General features: G+C 39.4%; 1 protein-coding gene across 2 annotated transcripts; it reads left to right on the top strand.

Moving 5' to 3' along the window:
- Positions 1–651: 651 nt before the first annotated feature.
- On the top strand, positions 652–20,646 carry LOC146072425 (uncharacterized). Of its 2 annotated transcripts, XM_083179673.1 has the most exons (6): positions 652–1,206; positions 1,359–1,418; positions 8,637–8,783; positions 9,534–9,578; positions 13,955–14,041; positions 18,222–20,646. In XM_083179673.1, the coding sequence occupies exons 1-6, from the start codon at positions 1,063–1,065 to the stop codon at positions 18,330–18,332; spliced, it is 594 nt and encodes a 197-aa protein (XP_083035799.1). In that variant the 5' UTR covers positions 652–1,062; the 3' UTR covers positions 18,333–20,646. The 2 variants fall into 2 exon arrangements, with proteins under 2 accessions (XP_083035799.1, XP_083035800.1); XM_083179674.1 differs by lacking the exon at positions 9,534–9,578.
- The last annotated feature ends 256 nt before the right edge of the window (positions 20,647–20,902 follow it).

Raw genomic sequence — 20,902 nt, 5'->3', positions numbered from 1 at the left:
GGATGGTTGATAGCAGGCAGAGAGACACTGCAGGGAGTTATGATATTTTTATTTTAACTTAAGTAGGGGCTCCAGTGCATTGCTATGCCGAGGGCCCACAATGCCGTTAAGACGGCCCTGGCTTTGCCTATGCACAATTTTAAAATAAAAGACCCTTCATTGGAATAAGAAAAAATATATAAATATCTTCATCATGTTCTGTGCAATAAGGCTGCTACTTCCATGTATTCCTAATGGTCACTTAAAAAACAAAACTGCACACTTGTTATTTGTGGCCAGATATTTTTAGCGTTGGATGACCTTAACTAGAAAAACCTAAATAAAACTACTGGATTTAAAAAAAAAATGTTTTTAACTTAGCTATAGAGTAGTAGAGTAGAGCAAAAAATTCAGAATGAACTAGAATTCATTTTTCAGGTTCAGATCTGGAGTTACCTGACCTATTTTGTATATGCAAATTTTTTGAAAATTTATTCTGAGAAAATCTGCATCTGCAGGAATTTTTTTTAATTCTATGATACCATGACAAATATATAGCTGTGTGATTAAGATTTAGAAGCAGGTTTGCTGTTATCTGACCTACATATCATATTCTTTGTGGGTGTTTGTGCTCATTCTTCTTATTTAAATGCATGTCAGCCTGTGTGTAGCACGCAGACTGCTGATGATCATCCCTTTACAGATAACAGCTGGGTGCCTTCAGACGTTCTGTGACTCCTATGCAAGCAACATTTATCAATAAACACTTTTTTTCATCACAGCTTTTTTTTTGCTTTGCCAAATCTACATTCCTTAGCTCTTCAGTCCTTATGTAAATACTTCCGGTTCCTGTAAGCATTCCTCTGCCTGACATCTCTACAAACTGCTAAAAATAAGTACAGTATCTAGGAGAGGACCGATGAGGGACATTATGAATGTGGAGCGGAGCTGCTGATGGTTGTGTACACCTGTCACAATGGAGAGCTCAGTGTTGTAGGCAGCTGAATGAACAGTAGAAGGCACACACGCTGACAGCACATGTGAGCAAATCCCAGCATGAGTCGTGCCTCCTGCTCCTAGAACATGAGACTGGCTGTTACTTCTATTTGCCTGTTCTTCATGTCACTGGCGTTCTCCCAACACATTCAAAAATCAAAGAACTGTGCAGTCGAGCTGAAAAAACCACATTGTATAAACCTCCGAAACTTTGGCCTCAAGCTTAAAGAAGTAAGTAAACCAATATTGTCTTGCTTCATTCATATTTATATATTTATATTTATTTAATGTATTGTTATTTATTAGATCATTTGGGTGTTTTTGTGTTTTCATTTATTATCATATTTCTGAAATATATAATTGCGCTGTTGTTGTTTTTGCAGGACGGGATGAATCATAAGTATCGTATTCTCATTTACAAACATCATTTTCAAAAACTAAATGTAAGTTTATTTTTCTTGATCAAAGTGTTTATTCTACAAACTCGCATTGGCGTCTGTTTTACACAATGACGTTTTTGTTAGATTTTTTCCTATTTTTTTGGGTGGGGGATTTAAGATTGCTGTAACTATAGTCATTGTTTCTCATTTAGATTAATTGCACTATTTTATGATATTCATTTATACATATAATTGTAGTTGCCAACTATGTTAACTTATTTGTCAGATACACTTTGTTTTTGGTGAGGTTTGTCTATCGGCCAAATGTTTTAGCCGGCAAGTTATTGCAAGAGAAACTGGCACTGTAAATCTAATGGTTAAATAAAACAGCAGAACAATTTTAACATGCTTGGGATAGGCATATGACTGTCCTTGTAAAGAACAAATGGTCAAAAAGAGTTGAGATTATAACTTAAGGATAAAAAAAGGGGCAGAATAGACGGCCAAGTGCTTCTTATCTGCCGCCAAATTCTATGTTTTTGTGTTGATTGCCAAACTTTCACTTGCAAAAGCTTGCAGGTTATTGCATTTGGCGCTATGTGTAACATACAAAGTTGACCATACTTTGGGCCTGTTTAAGAGTAATTATGAGCTGACTGGGCATATGCCGCAGCAATGGTTTTGTGGCAGTGCTTAAGATGAGGATTTATTTAATTGATTGACAGTCGGGTAATGCTTTTGGGTGGCAGTGGAGGTTTTGGGACACAAATGTAGGCATTCTGTGGCCATTTTGGGGTTGTGTTTCTGTCTGTGACAGTGATCCTATATGCAGTAGAAAGGACTCTGGTGTCTTACTTCCTGCAGCCATGAGTCAATACTCACATCCAGTGATCTGTGGCAGACCACGTGTCTTTGTATGAAGATGCTGATATTTGAGAGGCTGCCAGTAGGCATCACGGTGCATTTCCAGGCGGCTGCAGCATATTTTCGCACATTAGCTGCATAAAACTCACATAAATAAAATTACCATACATCTCTGAATCAGGCCCATTGTCATTACGCAGATAAATCTGTGCTAATTAATATTATGTCACAGATCTAATTGTGGGAAATGATGGGAAATAAACCAAGGATACAAAGGTAGGAAAGTGTTACTGAGCATTTGCATACGGTTAGAAACAAGGATCCGAGGCTTGTTTCACAACAGAGATTGTCAATGACAGTATAGACATTTTAATAAAAATAATTGTAGGAGCTAGTATTCTATTTTCGATAAAGATGATTGCGGGTTCGGTTTTACTCAGATCTCAAAGCAGGATCTTATTGGTCAACCAAAACACGTGACTGCAGATATCCAGTCGGAAAAATCCAAAATTGCAATAAGAGTAAATCCAGGTAAAACCGAACCCGCTCATCTGTAATTTTAGACCACTTGTCTGCAATACCAGCTAAATATGAGTTCACCTAAATAAATAACACTCATCAACCCCTTTCTGGCAGTAGATTCTTAGCATATGAGACTACTGGACATGCTTTAGATATAGATATATATATATATATATATATATGTAAATAATGGAGATATTTTTAGCCTCAGTGTATTTCAAAGAAAATAAATGTATGTTTGTATGTATGTGTGTGTGCGTGTGTGTGTGTGTGTGTGTGTATAGACAGGGGTAAATGCAGATTTTTTTCTGGGGGGGTTTCCAAAAAAAAAAAAAGCACAATGACACAATTTCTATAGACTCTTTCATATTGACCTGCCTCCTGCTAATTGACCCAATTTGTATGCAGAAAACATAACCTCCCCCTTTTCCCTTCTGTGAACTTGACATGGTTTCTGGTTATTGCTCTCTTCTCAGCACAGGCATGATGATCATTCCCACAGTATCCTGTAAATGTGGTAGAAGAAGCTGGTATACTGGGCATGTGCAGCAGCTCTGCTCTGTCCCTTACACTGCATGATGTGGTGGCAGCTCTAATAATCATATGATATACCAGTGCTAGTGATGTCATAATATAAAGCACTTGCCAAGAGAAGGGGGGGGGGGTTTCCAGGCAACCAGAACCCCCCCCCCCCCCCTGTATTTGCCTATGCAACCCCACCTATAGACAGACAGCACAGGTACTAACATGCACACACACAGACAGCCAGGGACAGAAAAAGGGAGGGACAATAGGGGGAGCCATTCTGGGGCCCCCACATGCTCGCTGACTCTCTCAGCTATGCCAGTGACAACGCGTCCCCTCTACACTAACATGTGCTCGCCTGCCGGCCGTTCAGAGTGGCTGAGCAGAGTGGCACTGCCCCTTTGTGTCCTAGAGTAGGTGCTCTGCTCAGTAGGCTGGCCTGTGACTGACTAACTGGGGATCCACTGGCTGTGGAAAACAGTGCAGCTGGGAGGGGACACGCAGTCACTGGCTGAGGGGCAGTAGCACCATCAGTGGGCAGTGGCAGGCCCCAATAAATGGTATGTGGCAGAGGCTAAAACCTAGAGAAGAGGGACATGGCTAACATTTGGGGAAGGGGGACAGGGCTGACTCTGAGGGGAAGGGGGACTGGGCTGACTCTGAGGGGAAGGGGGGCAGGGCTGATGCTGGAAGAAGGGGGACAGGCCGGGGTGTTTGTGTTTGTCAGTGATTTCACTTGTGGCGGGTCCCACAAAGTCTGCAGACAGTAGAGGCACATGCTCCCCTTTCATGTAGGTCAAGGAGCGATAATGAATACTGTCTGTCCCCACAGCTCACTGCTGCACACTGTCAGTACTGTGGGGAGGAAGTTTCTAGACAGTGCCACTACCATGCACTTCTCTCCTCTCAGGCTGTAGAGGGTCAAGCCCAACCATTCTATGGAAGACTGAGCTGATCATCTTCCTACCCTTCCACAAAAAACCGAACCAACTCTCATCCTAACCTTCTATTTATGCTCACTTACATAGTTACATAGTTACATAGTAGGTGAGGCTGAATAAAGACTTGCGTCCATCTAGTTCAACCTCTGTTTATAGTAGCTAATCCCTTATGTTACTTATTCATACCCGTGGATGTTTTTAACCAATAAATGTTTATCCAACCTTATTTTAAACGTATTTATAGTGTTTGCCGACACCACTTCTTCAGGAAGAGAGTTCCAAAGTTTGACTGTTCTGACTGCAAAGAAATTTTTTCTTCTAGATGAACAAAATCTTTTTTCTTCTAATCTAAACTCGTGCCCTCTCATCCTAGATTCCTGTCTAGCAGAAAAAAGGGAGCTTGACAGTTCCTTATATTGGCCCCTGATATATTTGTACATGTTGAGCAAGTACCCCCTTAAACGTCTCTTCTCTAGTGTAAATAGTCCCAGCTTGCTTAATCTCTCCTCGTAGCTTAAAGTCTCCATTCCCCTAATAAGCTTAGTTGCTCTTCTTTGGATTTTTTCTAATTCTATGATGTTTTTTTTATAGTGTGGGGCCCAGAATTGTACTCCGTATTCGAGGTGCGGTCTAACCAATGATTTGTACAGAGGCATAATTACTTTTGAATCCCTAGTTTCCATGCCTCTTTTAATACATGCGAGAATTTTGTTGGCCTTTTTAGTTGCTATATTACATTGAGCACTACACCCTAGTTTGTTGTCTATTTGGACTCCTAGATCCTTTTTGAGTACTGAATTACCCAATTCATCCTCGCTTAGGTTATAACTAGCACACTGGTTATGTCTCCCAAGGTGCATAACCTTGCATTTGTCCACATTGAACCTCAGCTTCCACTTTTTTGCCCACTCATCTAGATTGTCAAGATCATTTTGAAGTGTGGTGACATCTTCTGATGATTTAATAACTCTGCTCAGTTTTGTATAGTCCGCAAAGTTGGATACATTGCTGAGTAACCCTAACCCAATATCGTTAATAAAAATGGGCCCTAGAACCGAACCCTGTGGCACTCCACTTAGTACTGTATCATATTTGTAACGGCACTGTTCACAACCACTCTTTGTTCTCTATTACACAGCCAGTTCCCTACACATCTGCAGATATTTGCCTCTAATCCCAGGTCCTCCATTTTATTTATCAACCTCATGTGTGGTCTGGTGTCGAAGGCTTTAGCAAAATCTAGGAAAATCACATCTACAGCATTTCCATTATCAAGGTTTTTGCTAACCTCTTCATAGAAACCAAGTAGATTAGTTTGGCATGAACAATTTTTCACGAACCCATGCTGGTTATAACTGAGTAAACTATGAAGGTCTAAATATTCCTGGATCCCATCTCTTAAAAATCCTTAAAATAGTTTACCCTCTATTGATGTTAAACAAACAGGTCTGTAATTAGCGGGATCCTCCTTTTTTCCTTTTTTGAATAATGGCACTACCTCTGCTATTCTCCAGTCTTTTGGTACCTTTCCTGATGATAGTGAATTATTGAAGATATAATGTAGAGGGGTACTTAATTCCATTAGTACCCTAGGATGAATCCCATCAGGCCCAGGTGATTTATTTGTTTTGATTTTGCTGAGCCTCAATATTATTTCCTCGGTAGATAAATCAATATTGAGGTCTGGCTTGTTCATCCTATTTGTGGTATGTGTGCATTCCACAGTCTGCTCTCCCTTAGTAAACACTGATGAGAAGAACTCATTTAACGGTTATGCTTTTCCCTTATCCTCCGTAAAACTTTTTCCAGTGATATCGGTTAGTGGGCCTATGTTGTCCTTAATTATACGTTTACTATTTATGTATTTGAAAAACTTCTTGGGGTTAGTTTTGCTTTCAGTGGCTATGCGCTCTTCATAATCTCTTTTAGCTACTTTGATTTCCCCTTTGCAAATTTTGTTTGATTCTTTGTAATTGGTGAACGCCTCCTCATTTAAGTTATTTTTATAGAATTGAAATGCTCTTTTTTTATTGTTGATTGCTGACCTAACTTTTTTGTCCAACCATGGTGGCTTTTTTTTATTGAATTTACCCTTATTTACTTTAGGAATGTAATTTTAAAGTTAATGATTCGAGTACATATTTTAGAGTATCCCACATTTCCTCAGCATTTTCCCCCTCAAAAACAGTTTCCCACACAATTCTTTTTAGGGCTTCTCTGAATATTTCAAAGTTAGCTTTTCTGAAGTTTAGTATTTTTGCCGATCCTTTATGATGTAATTTACTGAAGTTGATTTCCAGTGAAACCATATTGTGGTCACTGTTCCCTAGATGTTCAATTACTTTTGTGTTTGAGACTAGATCTATGTTATTTGTTAATACCAAATCCAATAATGCCTTATTACGAGTTGGAGCTTCTACCGTTTGTGTGATAAACTGGTCTTTAAGTAAGTTTAGGAACCCACTGCTTCTTGCCGTTTTACATTTTACGTTTTTCCAATCAATATCAGGTAAATTAAAATCCCCCATAATTAATACCTGACCCTGATCTGATGATTGTTTGATTTGGTTTAAAAGAAGAGACTCGTCCCTTTCGTTTATGTTCGGAGGTCTATAGCATACCCCTATTAAGATTTTATTAGGTTTTTTTGTTATTGTCGGTTAACTCTGCCCACACGGCCTCAATGTAATGTTCCTCTGTACCTGTACTCATTTCTTTCTCACACAATGTTAAGTTATTTTTTACATATAGGCACACACCCCCGCCCTTTCTATTCTCCCTATCTTTTCTGTAGAGTGTATATCCCTCCATGCTTAATGCTCCTTCTGTGTCACTCCACTCTATCTGACCCTCCCCTTTAGAATGTAAGCTCTCAGGAGCTGGGCCCTCTCTCCATATGCACTTTTCTTAGAATATATATACAGTATATCTGCCACCATTATAATTGCTTCAATGTCATGTCCCCTGATGCAAATATCCATATTTACAATCTACCTAAATTGTCTTATACTGTAATTCTTTATCAGTGGCGTAACTACTGTAAGGCAGCCCCTGCAGCCACTCAGGGGAGCAAGCAGCAGCAGGGTCTGTGTGGGCGCCAGCACCCGCTCCATGCACTGACATGCTGCTGCCTGCCGCTACTCACTGAATGAGCACTGGACTCGAGTCAGATGCAGCGCGGGTGGGGCCATGGCAGAGATGACAAATTCCCCCACTGATTCAATTGACTGAAGCGTGGCGAGCGCAGCGAGCCCTGCGAGGGGACGCGGATTACTTTACATGTATTCTGCTGCGCTCGCCACGCTTCGGGCTTGGTGGCTCGCTGTGCTCGCCACACTATATAAAATCAACTCCATGAGTAGTTGGATAGTGGGGGTATGAAATCACCCATGGGTGACTATACAATAAAAAATCGGGTCTTTACAATGAAAAATGCAATGCGATGCGATGAAAAAATCGAGCGCCCAGATATTACATAAGTACCGATTTATCTTATGTGCAGACCATCCGACCTCCAAATCTGATCTGATGTGCATACGAACAAGCATCAGATCAGATCGGATGTCATACTCTTTGCAATTTGGGCCTATTTCACCCTATTTCTTGGCTGCTGGAATCAGGTGAAATCAGGCTTAATCATGTAATGTATGGGGGAATTAGCATTCCAGTTTTTAGTGATATCCATGCTTGAGCACAGGTAACTTAATTATTACCTTAATTATTTTGATTTAACCATCTGTGCTGAAGCTATGTTACATAACCTGTACTCTTAATATTGTGCCTTGAGGACAGAGGTTGGCAATGCCTGTCATTAAATTATTTTTTTCTAATTGGACAAAGGCATTTAAAAAATGTACCTAATCAGGTTCCTGGGTCATTTGCTTTTAACTTTTTCTGTATTTAGTTTTCTGTCCCTCTTTATTCACACTATACAGTACATCATAAACCTTGCTTTGAAAATACAGTAGTGTGCATTCCTTTCTATGCTTTTACATCTTGCTACATTGACAATTCGTAATTTAATCTTTCAATGTGGGTAAATTAGATGTTTATCAAAGTTACTAAGGGAGTTGATCCTTTGTGTACTTTTAAGTAGTGTACACACGATGCGATTTACTTCCTATTCAATCCCATCCTGATCGAATTGGCATTGAATTGCATGGAGCCGTGTAAACATTTAATTTAGACTATATAGTACAGATCTGAATTATATAGTCTCACCTGCAAAGTCTATTTTTCTATTTGATTTCGATGCCGCAGCCCCACACATCAGGATCGAATCGAAAGCATTCAATTTTGATTCGATTTTGCTTATATAAGCAAAATTGAATAGAAAAATAGACTACATCGAACTGTGTGTATGCCCTATTAGCACTTGTCTGAGCAAAAAATTAAATGTTTCAATTTTTTTTTACTCTTGACCTTACAGAAAACAGAGAAAATATGTGTTTTAAAAGAAATTGTGAATTTTTTTACGCTGGTTAATGAAAAAGTGTGGACCACCAAAGTTCCAGCACAGAATATATCGTCTCTTCACAATAGTCTACGTCATTTTGGGGATCATTGCCTAAAATGTGTAAGTTTAAGTGATCTTATATGGAAAACTTGCTGTTTTACATTCCCACGTGTTGTGCTTTCTGTTCTGCTATCATATTAGCATTATTAACATTGCTTTAGAAGCAGATTTGTATTTATAGCATTATAAAATGGTGCAGCTAAGACATTTGGGGTGAAATCTCCAGTTTTTTTAAAGTGCCAATCATTTACACTGCAAAATCAAACCGGTTTTGCAGTGTAAATGATTGACGCTTTAAAAACTGGAGATTTCTTACCAAATCTCTCACTTTCTGAATCTCTCATCCAATTAAATTTCCCCTATATGTTAGAACTGGTATTTTGAATTAAAGTAAAGATCAATGTTTTATATTTGAATTGGTGATTAGGTGCAGTGTGTTCTCTTACTTAAAACACCAATAATTTTACAGTACAATAACAACTAGCCAAGATCAGGACAGACTATAATACTTGATCTTATTGTACCTATTCCTGCAGCACGCCCCCAAACAGCCACTCGCTGTAAATCAAACAGCGGGCGGCGTGCAAGCACAGGCGTCCAGGGCCTGTGCTTCCAAACAGGGCTTGTGCATGGACACAGCGGACTGTGCACATGAGCAGTCCTCCGATTATTGGACTGGCTGTGAATTTGTAGTCAGTCCAAACAAACCTGAATCGGGCTCATAGTTCTCAGGGCAGAATAAGAATATTTCATTATTCTACAGAATGAAAGTCAAATTGTTAAATATATTTTCACGCTTTATTTTTACAGAGCAAATGCCAAAATTTTTTTGTAAATATGAAGCAATTAAATCCGGTAAGTGTAACTCAACACATTGGCTGAGCTATTATATTTTCCTACTATTGTAAATAAGTCACATTTTTTATTGAATATTGGTGCAGTGTATGCAGGTCATTCTGGTTGGCACTCAACATTGCGAATTCGCAACAGTGAGCGATGGCGATGGGCTACACATGTGCATATTCATTTTTGCACATGTGCAGGCCATATGTGCAAACGGACGTGGTAACTTGCATAGTTGCCGGACCGTTTGCACAGAGCATTGCGGGCGGGGGGCGTGTGGTGGCGGACATAGGTTACACCCAATGAACGTCCCAATGAGAACACTGGGAGTTCCTATGGTAATTCGCCCATGACACGGGTGCCAAGGGCGGCCAACTGACGTCACCGGATGTCAGCTGCTCGCCCTCTTCCCGTACAAGGGCGCCGCAAATCTGAGGCGCTAGAGAGTGACTTAGATTTGCGAGCACTGTTGCAGTCATTCGATGGTTGGCGGTGTGCATGCAGCAGTGGGCCTTTGTGCGGGCGGCGTTTAGCTGACTCACAAAGCTGGTTTACAAGTCAGCCAGAAGGAACTCCCAGATGTGTTTGTGAACTGTTACTATTCCTTCATGAACACCATTTTCAGGACATTTTAAGAAAGAGTTTGCTTTATGTACAGTATGCAAGAAGAGGGTACCATTATGGTACAAGTGGTGTGCCCATGTTATACTGGCAATGACCAGTGCTCCAGAACTGCTGTACCCCACCAAACCTATTTTGGTGTGTACACATGGTTCCATTCCATTTTCAATTCAATTTCTATTTGATATGGACTATTCAACCTGCTCTGCAGTTTTTTCTACTTCTTTTCGATTTCCACTATTTTCTATTCGATTTTCCACTGCAGTGTTTTGGATCTGGATCTGTTCCAAAACATCACCCTTCACTGCCTCGTGTTTTGTCGTGTTACGTATTTTGGATCTGTATTTTTTTTTCTTAACATAATTTGTGTTTTTTTGGCTCCTACGCGATTATTAACTTTAATACCATTAATTTCCAGTCTATTCTGAATACCTCACTCCTCATAATGTTGTTTTTAGGCCAAAAGGTTGCACCGAGGTATCTGGATGACTATGCTAAGCGACACAAGTGGGCGGCATAAACACATGGCCCATCTAGGAGTGGCACTGCATTGGAAGACAGAATTGCAGTTTGAAAAACTAGGCCCCAAAGAACACATAATGCCAAAGAAAGAGGTGCAAGATCAATCAGTTAATGGAATGGTAGTATCACTGGACTTATGCAGCAGTACCAATGGACTTTAATGTCAGAGCCACTGGACTGGATTTATGCATCAGTATCACTGGACTGGATTTATGCAGCAGTATCACTGGACTTTAACAACAGCATTACTGGACTTATGCAGAAGTACCAATGGACTTTAACAGCAGTGCCATTGGACTGGACTTCTGCAGCAGTATCACTGGACTGGACTTATGTAGCAGTATTACAGGACTGTAACGGCAGTATTACTGGATTTATGCAGCAATACCAATGGACTTTAACGTAAGTGCCACTGGACTGTCACTGGACTTATACGGCTGTTGGCAGTACCACTGACCTTAACGGCAGCACCACTGGACTGTCACTGGACTTATTCGGCTGTCGCCTGTACCACTGGACTTAACACTTGGCTCTGGAATGATAATGCACCTTTGGACTGATACGGCACATTTAACAGCCCTTGCAGTAAAAAAAGTCAAACAAAAAACACCTTTTTTCTTTTAATAAAAAAAAGGAGGGGGTATCTCCCCTGGACTGATACAGGACACTGGTCAATACAGCTGGACTAATATGGTACACTGAGCAGCACCGCTGGACTGATATGGGACACTGGGCAGCACAGCTGGACTGATAGTGGGCAACCCTGCAGTAAAAATAAAAACCTTTTTTGTTTCAGAGAGCCCCTTAGTTTTCCCCCACAGCAGTCCCATATTGCAGCCCTGCTTAGTAGTGCCCCCATAATAGTACCCTATACCTAGTAGTTTCCATCACAGTAGTTCCCCCCTTAGTAGTTGTACCCTGGCCATTAATATAGTTTCCCGCTCAGTAGTTCCCCCTTACTAGATGTACCCATTCATTTTCCCTATCATAGTTGTCCCCCATCAGCAGTCCCCAAGTTAGGCAGCCCGTTAGTTCCCCTGTTAGTTCCCCCATTTGTTTGTCCCCTTTAGTTTGTGCCTCCCTCCTGCAGCCCCCATAACGTCCCCCTCTGCAGACAGCACAGACACATCCGTGCTGTCTGATTTTTACATGCAGAATGAAGATAGCGCCGGAAGCCGGGACTTATATAGAGTTCTCGTGAGAATCATACGGGGGATGATGACATTTTGACCTAGTTTTCTAATCGGATTATCTGTGGGATGCAAAGAAATAGCTCGAGAAAGCTAAGCCGATAAGATAAGTTCTGGGGTGTTCGGATATCTACAATCCAATAGCGCTCATCTCTAATTAGATCTACAATATCTAGGTCTACAGTGAAAAGGTCAACCACTATTGGTCAACAGGGTCAAAAGGTCAACAGTTGAAAGGTTCTATTCATTTGCACTCTATTTACACCTATTTACACCGGCTGAGAGGCATAAAAGAAAATCCCCAATTACTGCTGCCGGCAGAGGCTAATTGAATAGCCCTGAGGATCAAGTACTGTATCCTGTGGTACATTAAAGTGGCTAATTGAATAGAATTGCACGTAATACTGCAAAGAAAATGTTGAAAAAACATGTTGGCTATAAAGCTTGATAACATTGCATCAAGATTCTCTCTGACTAGAACTCTAATCACTTGCGGGTGAATTTACTAAAATGGGAGTTGTATTGAAGATGGGATGTTGCCCATAGCAACCAATCAGGTTTTATCTATTATCTTCTAGAAGGTGTTAAATAAATGGGAAGTAGAAACTGATTGGCTGCTATTGGCAACGTCTCATCCCAAGCCAAATTACAGAAAAGTCTTCAATTTGCTGAAAAACTTTTGTTGCCTATAATTTCTACCATAATTAAAAAAGATGCAAAACCAACCCTTTGACACCTTTTTTAAAACCGCCAGTGCTTTCCTTATATGTAGTAATATAAGCTTGTTATTAGTGAATTGCTAATAGCTGCTACTGTATCACTGATACCGCTTTTAGACCGCAAATGCAGGGTCGCACTGGGACTTTGAAACGGTTCAGTCCCGGTGCGACCCTGCATGTGTGGTTTGTTCAGATTGCATCAGTGAACCTGTTCGAGCGTGGTGAAGTGTCATCAGGGACGGGGGAGGAGGCAGCGCTTAGAGCTGGCACTGCTCCAAGCACTGCCTCCTCCATAGTGCGAATGGTAATCGCTCGATCCAATAAACCCGTTCCCACTGCACAGCAACATGACAATGAACCAGCAAGAACCCTTCATTTTACCTGATTTGTATTGGTGTGTTGATACCGGTAAGCTGTAACCGGTAACCCCTTTCACATCACACCAATTACCGGGTCGAACCGGCAAGAAACCTGCAATAACCCGGTAAATAGATGCAATAACAAAGGGGTATCATACCTTTGTCACATTTTGGGCGTTTGGGATGATTTCCCCCCTTTTTTATGCATTTCTGTAAGGACACTTGTTGCAGAAAAGTCACTCAACCTCGTGTGAGTCCACATTTCTATTTGTGACTTGTATTTTGAGGGTGCATGCATTGCAAATATGTAAGGGTTTCTATTTGTTAACTTACATTTAATATAAATGTTTACATTTATATGCACAATGTTTACATTTATGTGCACAATCTTTGCGCTCTTCATATTAAAGGCCCCCTTAAGGTGCCCATACACGTTACAATTATTGTATACAATATTGTATACAATATCGAATATGGAATCTCATTGCATCTCGGTGTTGCGATGAGATCAGATGAGATTATATCTAGTACAAAAAGTATGTGCAGCACATACTTTTTGTACTAGATCTCATCTCATCTTATCTTATCACAAAACTGAGATGCGATGAGATGCGATATTGTATACAATATTGTATACAATAATTGTAACATGTATGGGCACCTTTACACTAGTTTAACTTATTGTTCAACAAATTTAACCTGATTGACTCGAGATTTATCCTATGTGCAGGAGGTTCAATCTCTTCCAATCTCTTGGTTATACCCAATGGCACAGAATTGTGGATTGTGTCCTACACATCATGCACATAAGATTTTGTCAGACAGGCACATCAGATCTTGTCAGATTAATTGACTCAAATTGGATCAAATCTCACAAAATCTCACAAGTGTAAGGGGCCCTTAAGAATCATTTTATTTTAGTACAGAATGTTTGGGGATTTTTTGTATATATATTTATTGATTTATTTATTTTACAGTGCATGAAGTACAAAAAAAATATGAATTCAACTGGGACAGAAATAGTAAATTGCCAGCTACGGCTTTTAAAAAATGCAAAGAAAAAGGTTTGTTTTTTATTAATAACAATTATTGTAAATGTATATAATATATAGTGAATAGGGATATTAGCAACCACTGGTGTCACATTAAATATATTTAAAATAAGTACTTATGTATTTTCTGGGCTCCCATGTTAAATGCACCCCATTTTTTCATACCCTACTATCCAACTACGCATGGAGTTGAATTTATATAGTGTGGCAAGCGCAGCAAACCACCGTGCCCGAAGCGTGGCGAGCGCAGCGAGCCCCGCGAGGGGACACGGTCTCATAAGAAAAACGTGAGCCCAGATATTACATAAGTACCTTAAAATATAAAAATACAAATTCCCTAAAAAAGTAGAAACAAATATAAATTAAAAGGTAAAATTTATTAAGTAAAAGGATAATAACAAAGATAACGTATATACTGTAAACTTGTCAATGACATAAGACAGTAGAAAATATTATTAAGACATCAAAAAATCATATCTTATCTTTTGTGTCAGTGAGGAAAGCCTACTGGGACAGTGTTGAATTAGTGTTGCATCATTGAATATATTTAAAGATAGGGTTACTCATAAATGGCATAAACAAGTGGGGTTTTTTTTGCTGGAAAACATGAGAAATGTCAATTTGAATGATTCATAACTAATTTAAGTAGTCACCTCATACCATTGCCCCTTGAAGAAGTCTAAAGGATGAAATGCGTAGGTTTTTCTCTATGACCTCTTACACAAAATATAAGATATACTATTTATGGTCTTACATACTGTATATTTAGTCCATACATGTTATCTTTGTTATTAGAAGTTTACTACATAAATTAAGTACCTTTTAAATTTATATTTGCCACCTGTTTCTTTATATATATATATATACACACACACTCAAGAAAGGCTATAGGGCGCCACTTGTGTCCTGAAACCTCTAATATCCCTCTACGGGTTATATAGCAGGGATGAAATAGAAAAAGATAACGTGTAGGTATGCCCTTATTTCTCTAGGGCTTCAGCTACCCCCTAAATATTAACAACACCTTGGTGAAAGGTATTAGGTAGAGATTCAAAACAAAGAATAGGGGTTCAGCGACTAATAACCTATACAGAAATACGAAAGTTTCCCTTGATAAAGTCCAAGAGACGAAACACGTTGGAACTGCCTGCTGACTCCCCTATTAGATAAGTTACTCTTTTACACCTATTTTTTAAAGGAATACCCTTTTTAAAAGCAAAATCCTTAAAATTTCTTAAAGGCTATTTTTATATACATATATATCTTTTTATTTTTTTCTACGTAATTGTTTCACTGTTTGTATCATAAAATTTTGTGCTGTGCTATTGTGCACATTTTTAAAATAAATAAATAAAGATATATATATATATATATATATATATATATATATATATATATATATATATATAATTATACACATTTCTTCCGAACTTTCTTATTTCTGTATAGGGTATTGGTCACACTGAACCCTATTCTTTTTTTGAGAATATATATATATATATATATATATATTATTAAGGCTTAATATTCATATTGAAATACCACTCTCAATGTTTCAGTCCACTAGGGGCCTTCTTAAGGAGATACAACAACATATCACAGTGATATCACAGCGAAATAGAACTTCTGCATTCTACTTGGAATGCACATGACATCATTTCTGGTTTTGGAAATCTGGTGGTGCGCATATTTAAAACGTACCCATAATCCGGAAGACACATTCCAACTGCCAAACTGGAAGTTCCGGGATGAGGATGGCGGGTGCTGTTGACATTGGAGCAAATAGCAGGGGTTTGGTTTATGCAAATACATTTACATGGCCATAGCATTAAAACCACTTACAGGTAAACTTAACAACATTGATTACCTTGTTACAATGGCACCTGTCAAGTGGTGGGATATATTAGGCAACAAGTGAACAGTGAGTGTCCACCTTGCAACTTACATAATGTTAAAAGATTCTGCACTGAACTTGGTGCCAGATTTTACAGGACACCTACAGAGATCTTGTTCAGTTCAAGCCTCAATAAACCAGAGCTGTTTTGACAGCAGGAGGGGGACCTACGCAATAGTAGGAAGGTTATGGCTGATGGGTAATATTATAAAACGTGGTAAGTCCCCAAGAAATAAAATAAATTATAGTATGCATTGCCGTGCAGCAAAGAGGTAGCATTCTTCCCCCTGCTTGGCTGTTCCAAGATACTCAGAGAAGCCAAGGTCATGGTGATTAGTGCTCCCACCCACCATATCATCTGCCTTGCTCCTTTACACTTATAATTTTGCATCTAAGTTCTCCACTGTATCAGTCCCTCCACTTACTCCCTATTGTCTCCTGAATCAAACTATAAATCAATGAATTTGCCTATGAAGCCATGTATCAGTCTTATCCTTCTATCACTAAGCTGATCAGAATATACTCCAGTGACTGACTGTCCTTGGTGATACAAAAAAATTGCTTCCTATTCTTTCTTACAAATGCCAGTAGCGCACGCAGGGGGGGGGGTCTGAAAGCTGAGGGTACCCTCTTTCCATGGGTACAAGAATTGTAAAAATCGGCCCTTGGGAACCGGAGATATCTGACTTCAAAGCAGTGGTCCCCAGCCAAGCCTGTTAATTGTTATTCCCAGTCAGATATTTCAGGTTCTCTCTGACTTAGAGTTTTTCTGAGGGTATATTCCATAAACTGGGACTCTCCCCCTTTGGGGGACACTAGAAGCTTGTCTCTACTATTCCCACAACCAGAGATATCAGCCTTCCAGCAGCTGGTTACTGCTCCAGCTCCAGACACCTGGTATGTAGTATTATATCCTCATAGGCAGATTGCTCTGCCTCCTGAACTCTGATCCCCTAGTCCCTAATATCATTTGGTAGGTGGGATTCTCTAGTTTTCAATTCCATTAAAATCTAAGAAATCTATATCCGGAAGCTGGAGATATCTGCAGTCAAGCTCGCTGTCCTCCCACCAGAAAATTATGAATAATAAGCCCACTCCACTATACACTCCTCCTCTGCATATTAAACATCCTCTACCACCCTGGAAGTTATGTATCAGGGCCCCTTCATTCAGCCCAATGCCCCCTTCTCCCACCTCATCTCCCACCATCTGTGCAGTAAAGGGGTAATTAGTGGAAATTACTGATCCAGGCCCTACATGCTGAGCGGTTGATATAATACCCCCTACCACCCGCGGGACATCAAAGCTTCCCCCACCCCTACCGCTGGAGGATCGGTAGGGGCCCCAATACATTGCTATACCCAGGGGTCTACACTGCTGTTGACGCCCCTGTATGTATGTATGTATATATATATATATTTTTTTTTTATTATTATTATTATTATTTATATACATTTGGTCTATCTATAATACTTTAACTGACCCGGCATATACTGGGTCACCTAAGTGTCCATCTCTGTGCTTTGCTCCGCCCCTCTGGAAACCCTCTTCTGAAAATCCTGCGTTTGCCACTGAATGCTGTGCCACTTCTATGGATCTTCTTAGCATGCATAGATCAGGGTTAAACCGGTTTATGCCTCATTCCAAGGTGTCATTACTTTCCACCTCTAGAAAAAAAGGCCTAGGGGAACCTTTACTAAGATAGGAGTTCTATTTCTGATGGGATGTTACTATGGGCAACCAATCAGATAGTATCTATTATCTTCTAGAATTTTCTAAATGAATAAGAAGTAGATTCTGATTGGTTGCCCATAGCAACATCCCATGCGAAATCCTGACCACATATCTAGTGTTTAAGAAAAAGAAAAAAAGACTCTCTTTTTTGTTGGGGCACTATATAATAACGATTACGTAGAGTCTTTTTTTCTTTTTCTTAAATACTTACCTCTCTCTCAAGGGTGCACCTCTACATTCTTCAATTATTGAAGAGGCTATGTTTAAAAACACTTCTTATTAAATTCACTGTGGAAACTTCTATCCTTTTTAAATGTACACCAATAATGTAAGCCTGTGCACTGGTCTATTCCCCCATCCCCCTTTCCCCCCCAAAAACGGAACACATATCTAGTGTGTTTTTACTACCCTTGTGGATTGCAAAGTCTTTCCCTTTTGGGCCAGTTTGTAAAGTCTAGTCTATTTGTAATTTCCTATATGTATTTTGCTTCAAAATAAGGCTGATTCCTCATTACCTGTAAATCAATTCTATTGATTTTATTTCTGTTTCCCTTTTTTCCCCAGATAACTAATCACCCAGCAGAAATACAGGAAAAAAGTATTTATGAATTTAATAGTCTCAAGTGTTTTCTGGATGAAACAAAAAAAAGGTTTAATGGACACAGAAGATGCTGATAAGCTGCAGTATAGATTTGTTTCCTTCCTTTACTCTGGCACGCACCATACATAGAGTACAAGTACTCAAAATTATGGAAAAGATGAAAAATTAAAGATGTGGTTTGGAAGCAGTAACTATATTGAAATTTAAGAGAATAGTAAAATGTATTCTTACAGTAAATACATCAATTTAATGTGTGATCATGAATCACTATGCAAACTGTAATTATGTACAATTCTTAGCATATATACTCTTGATTTAAAAACCTGAACTTCTTAGAATGACATACAATGTTTTGCATATCCAGAAAAATGTATAGTATATAAAAAATCTATTCATAAAATCATAAATGCAAGTCTTGACTTGCTTCCTGCCACTCCAGAGTACACGTCTCTATATACATTGAGACTATTCATAAGGGTCCCTTCGCACGACCACTAAAGAATAGCATAAAGCTGAGTTAAACTTGGCTTATACCTTTGAGGTGGTCCAATGTTCATTTGTTATCCCCTATATTGGATTTGTGGAAGTACCACTAAAACGGTCTTTCAGTGGACTTGGAAGCTAGTTATAAGGGTCACATAATACTATCATTAAAGAAAAGTCCTAAGCTGAAATACTATTGATACATTTTGAGGTGTAACCCTTATGAAGTATCTGTGAGACAAAACACATTAATTTTTGCTTCGAATATATTCATTTTCATCAATTACAATGATTGTCCAAACTTAAGGATTGTCAACATTTATTATTTTATTAATGGACTTTTTGTATACTGTACAATACATTTTGTCTGGCTATGCAAAACATTGTATGTCATTTTAAGAAGTACAGGTTTTTATTTCACGAGTATATAAGTTAAGAATTGCTTCTTATTTGCTATTATTATTAAGTATGTTTTTGTGTGGTTCTTACTAGTAGGGAAAAAAGAGATATCAGCAGCCTACTACCACTGATTTCAAATCTAACACACTATTGGGTACTTGTGTAGTTTGACGATGCCAGCATGGCCGTGCGTATGTGCCCCCTTGCGGGACTCTCTGTGCTCGCCCACGCTACGGGCTCGGTGGCTCGCTACGCTCGCCACACTTTCTAACATCAACTCCATGCCAACTTGGATAGTTGGGGTATGAACTATCCACGTTGGCATGGAGTTTATTTTAGAAAGTGTGGCGAGCGCCGACTCGGAAGTAGTGCGCGGCCATGCTGGCGCCATGAAACTACACAAGTACCCAATATTGTAAGTACTGTTTACACACACACACACACACACACACACACACACACACACACACACACACACATATATCTCCTGGTACTCTCCTTCTCTCATTATGGGTACTTTGGTGCCCTCCAATAGCTAAAGAATGTGCCTTTTTGCAGATGACACAAAGGTATGTAACAGGGTAGACACACCAGGAGGGGTAAAACAAATGATTGAGGATCTAGGTAGATTAGAGAAATGGTCAAGAGAATGGCAACTACAGTTTAATGCCAAAAAATGCAAAATCATGCACTTGGGTCTCAGTAATCCAAAGACTCAATATAGTATAAATGGCACTATAATGGAAACTACTGAGGAAGAGAGGGATCTAGGTGTCACTATTTCAGGGGACTTAAAAGCAGGTAGGCAATATAACAAAGCAATGAAGAAGGCAAGTCAGATGCTTGGTTGCATAGGGAGAGGTATCAGCAGTAGAAAGAAATAAGTAATAATGCCACTGTATAGGTCATTGGTACGACCTCACCTAGAGTATTGTGTTCAGTTCTGGAGCCCATATCTCCAGAAGGATATAAATACATTAGAGACTGTACAAAGAAGAGCAACTAAAATGGTGCATGGCCTACATCACAAAACGTACCAGGAATGACTAAAAGATCTTAATATGTATACTTTAGAGCAGAGAAGGGAAAGGGGGGACATGATAGAAACTTTCAAATATATCAAGGGTTTTAACAAGGTACAGGTTGGAGACATTCTTCACAGGAAGAGGAGCAACAGAACACGAGGACATGCACTGAAACTAGAGGGAGGAAGATTCAGGGGAAATGTGAGGAAGAATTTTTTCACAGAAAGAGTAGTAGATAAGTGGAATAGCCTACCATCAGAGGTGGTAGACGCAAATACAGTAGTACAATTTAAACATGCTTGGGATAAGCATATTGATATCCTTACAAAAAAATAAGGATAAAATATGGTTTGAGGTAACATGTTTAAAAAAAGGGGCAGACTAGATGGGCCAAGTGGTTCTTATCTGCCGTCAAATTCTATGTAACAGCCCATATACAACAAGACGGAAAAGTGGCACTCATGGGTCAACTCAGCGGTGAAAGCAGGTTACTTTATTCCTACATTTTTCAAACCCATAGTCCCTGATGATAGGGTAAGGGCACAAAACATGTTGGAAGAAAGTAACCTGCTTTTACTGCTGAATAGACTCATAAGTGCTGTTTTTCTGTCTTGTTGTAAATGTGCTGTTCCGTACCTATTGGAGGGCACCGGAGAACCTATACTGGAATAAGGAGAGTACCAGGAGATCTTTTGTAGATTAAATTATTCTGTCTCTTCATGTAAATTCCAGACATC

The sequence above is a fragment of the Crinia signifera genome, chromosome 4 (genome assembly GCF_055691185.1).
Source record: "Crinia signifera chromosome 4, ASM5569118v1, whole genome shotgun sequence".
Lineage (NCBI taxonomy): Eukaryota > Metazoa > Chordata > Amphibia > Anura > Myobatrachidae > Crinia > Crinia signifera.
This window is presented reverse-complemented; position numbering and strand designations above follow the sequence as displayed.

Coding starts and splice junctions, on each gene's coding strand:
- LOC146072425 (XM_083179673.1), top strand. CDS start 1,063: ATGAGACTGGCTGTTACTTCTATTTGCCTGTTCTTCATGTCACTGGCG. Junction 8,784..9,533: donor GGGATCATTGCCTAAAATGT/GTAAGTTTAAGT, acceptor TTATTTTTACAG/AGCAAATGCCAAAATTTTTT. Junction 14,042..18,221: donor TAAAAAATGCAAAGAAAAAG/GTTTGTTTTTTA, acceptor TTTTTTCCCCAG/ATAACTAATCACCCAGCAGA.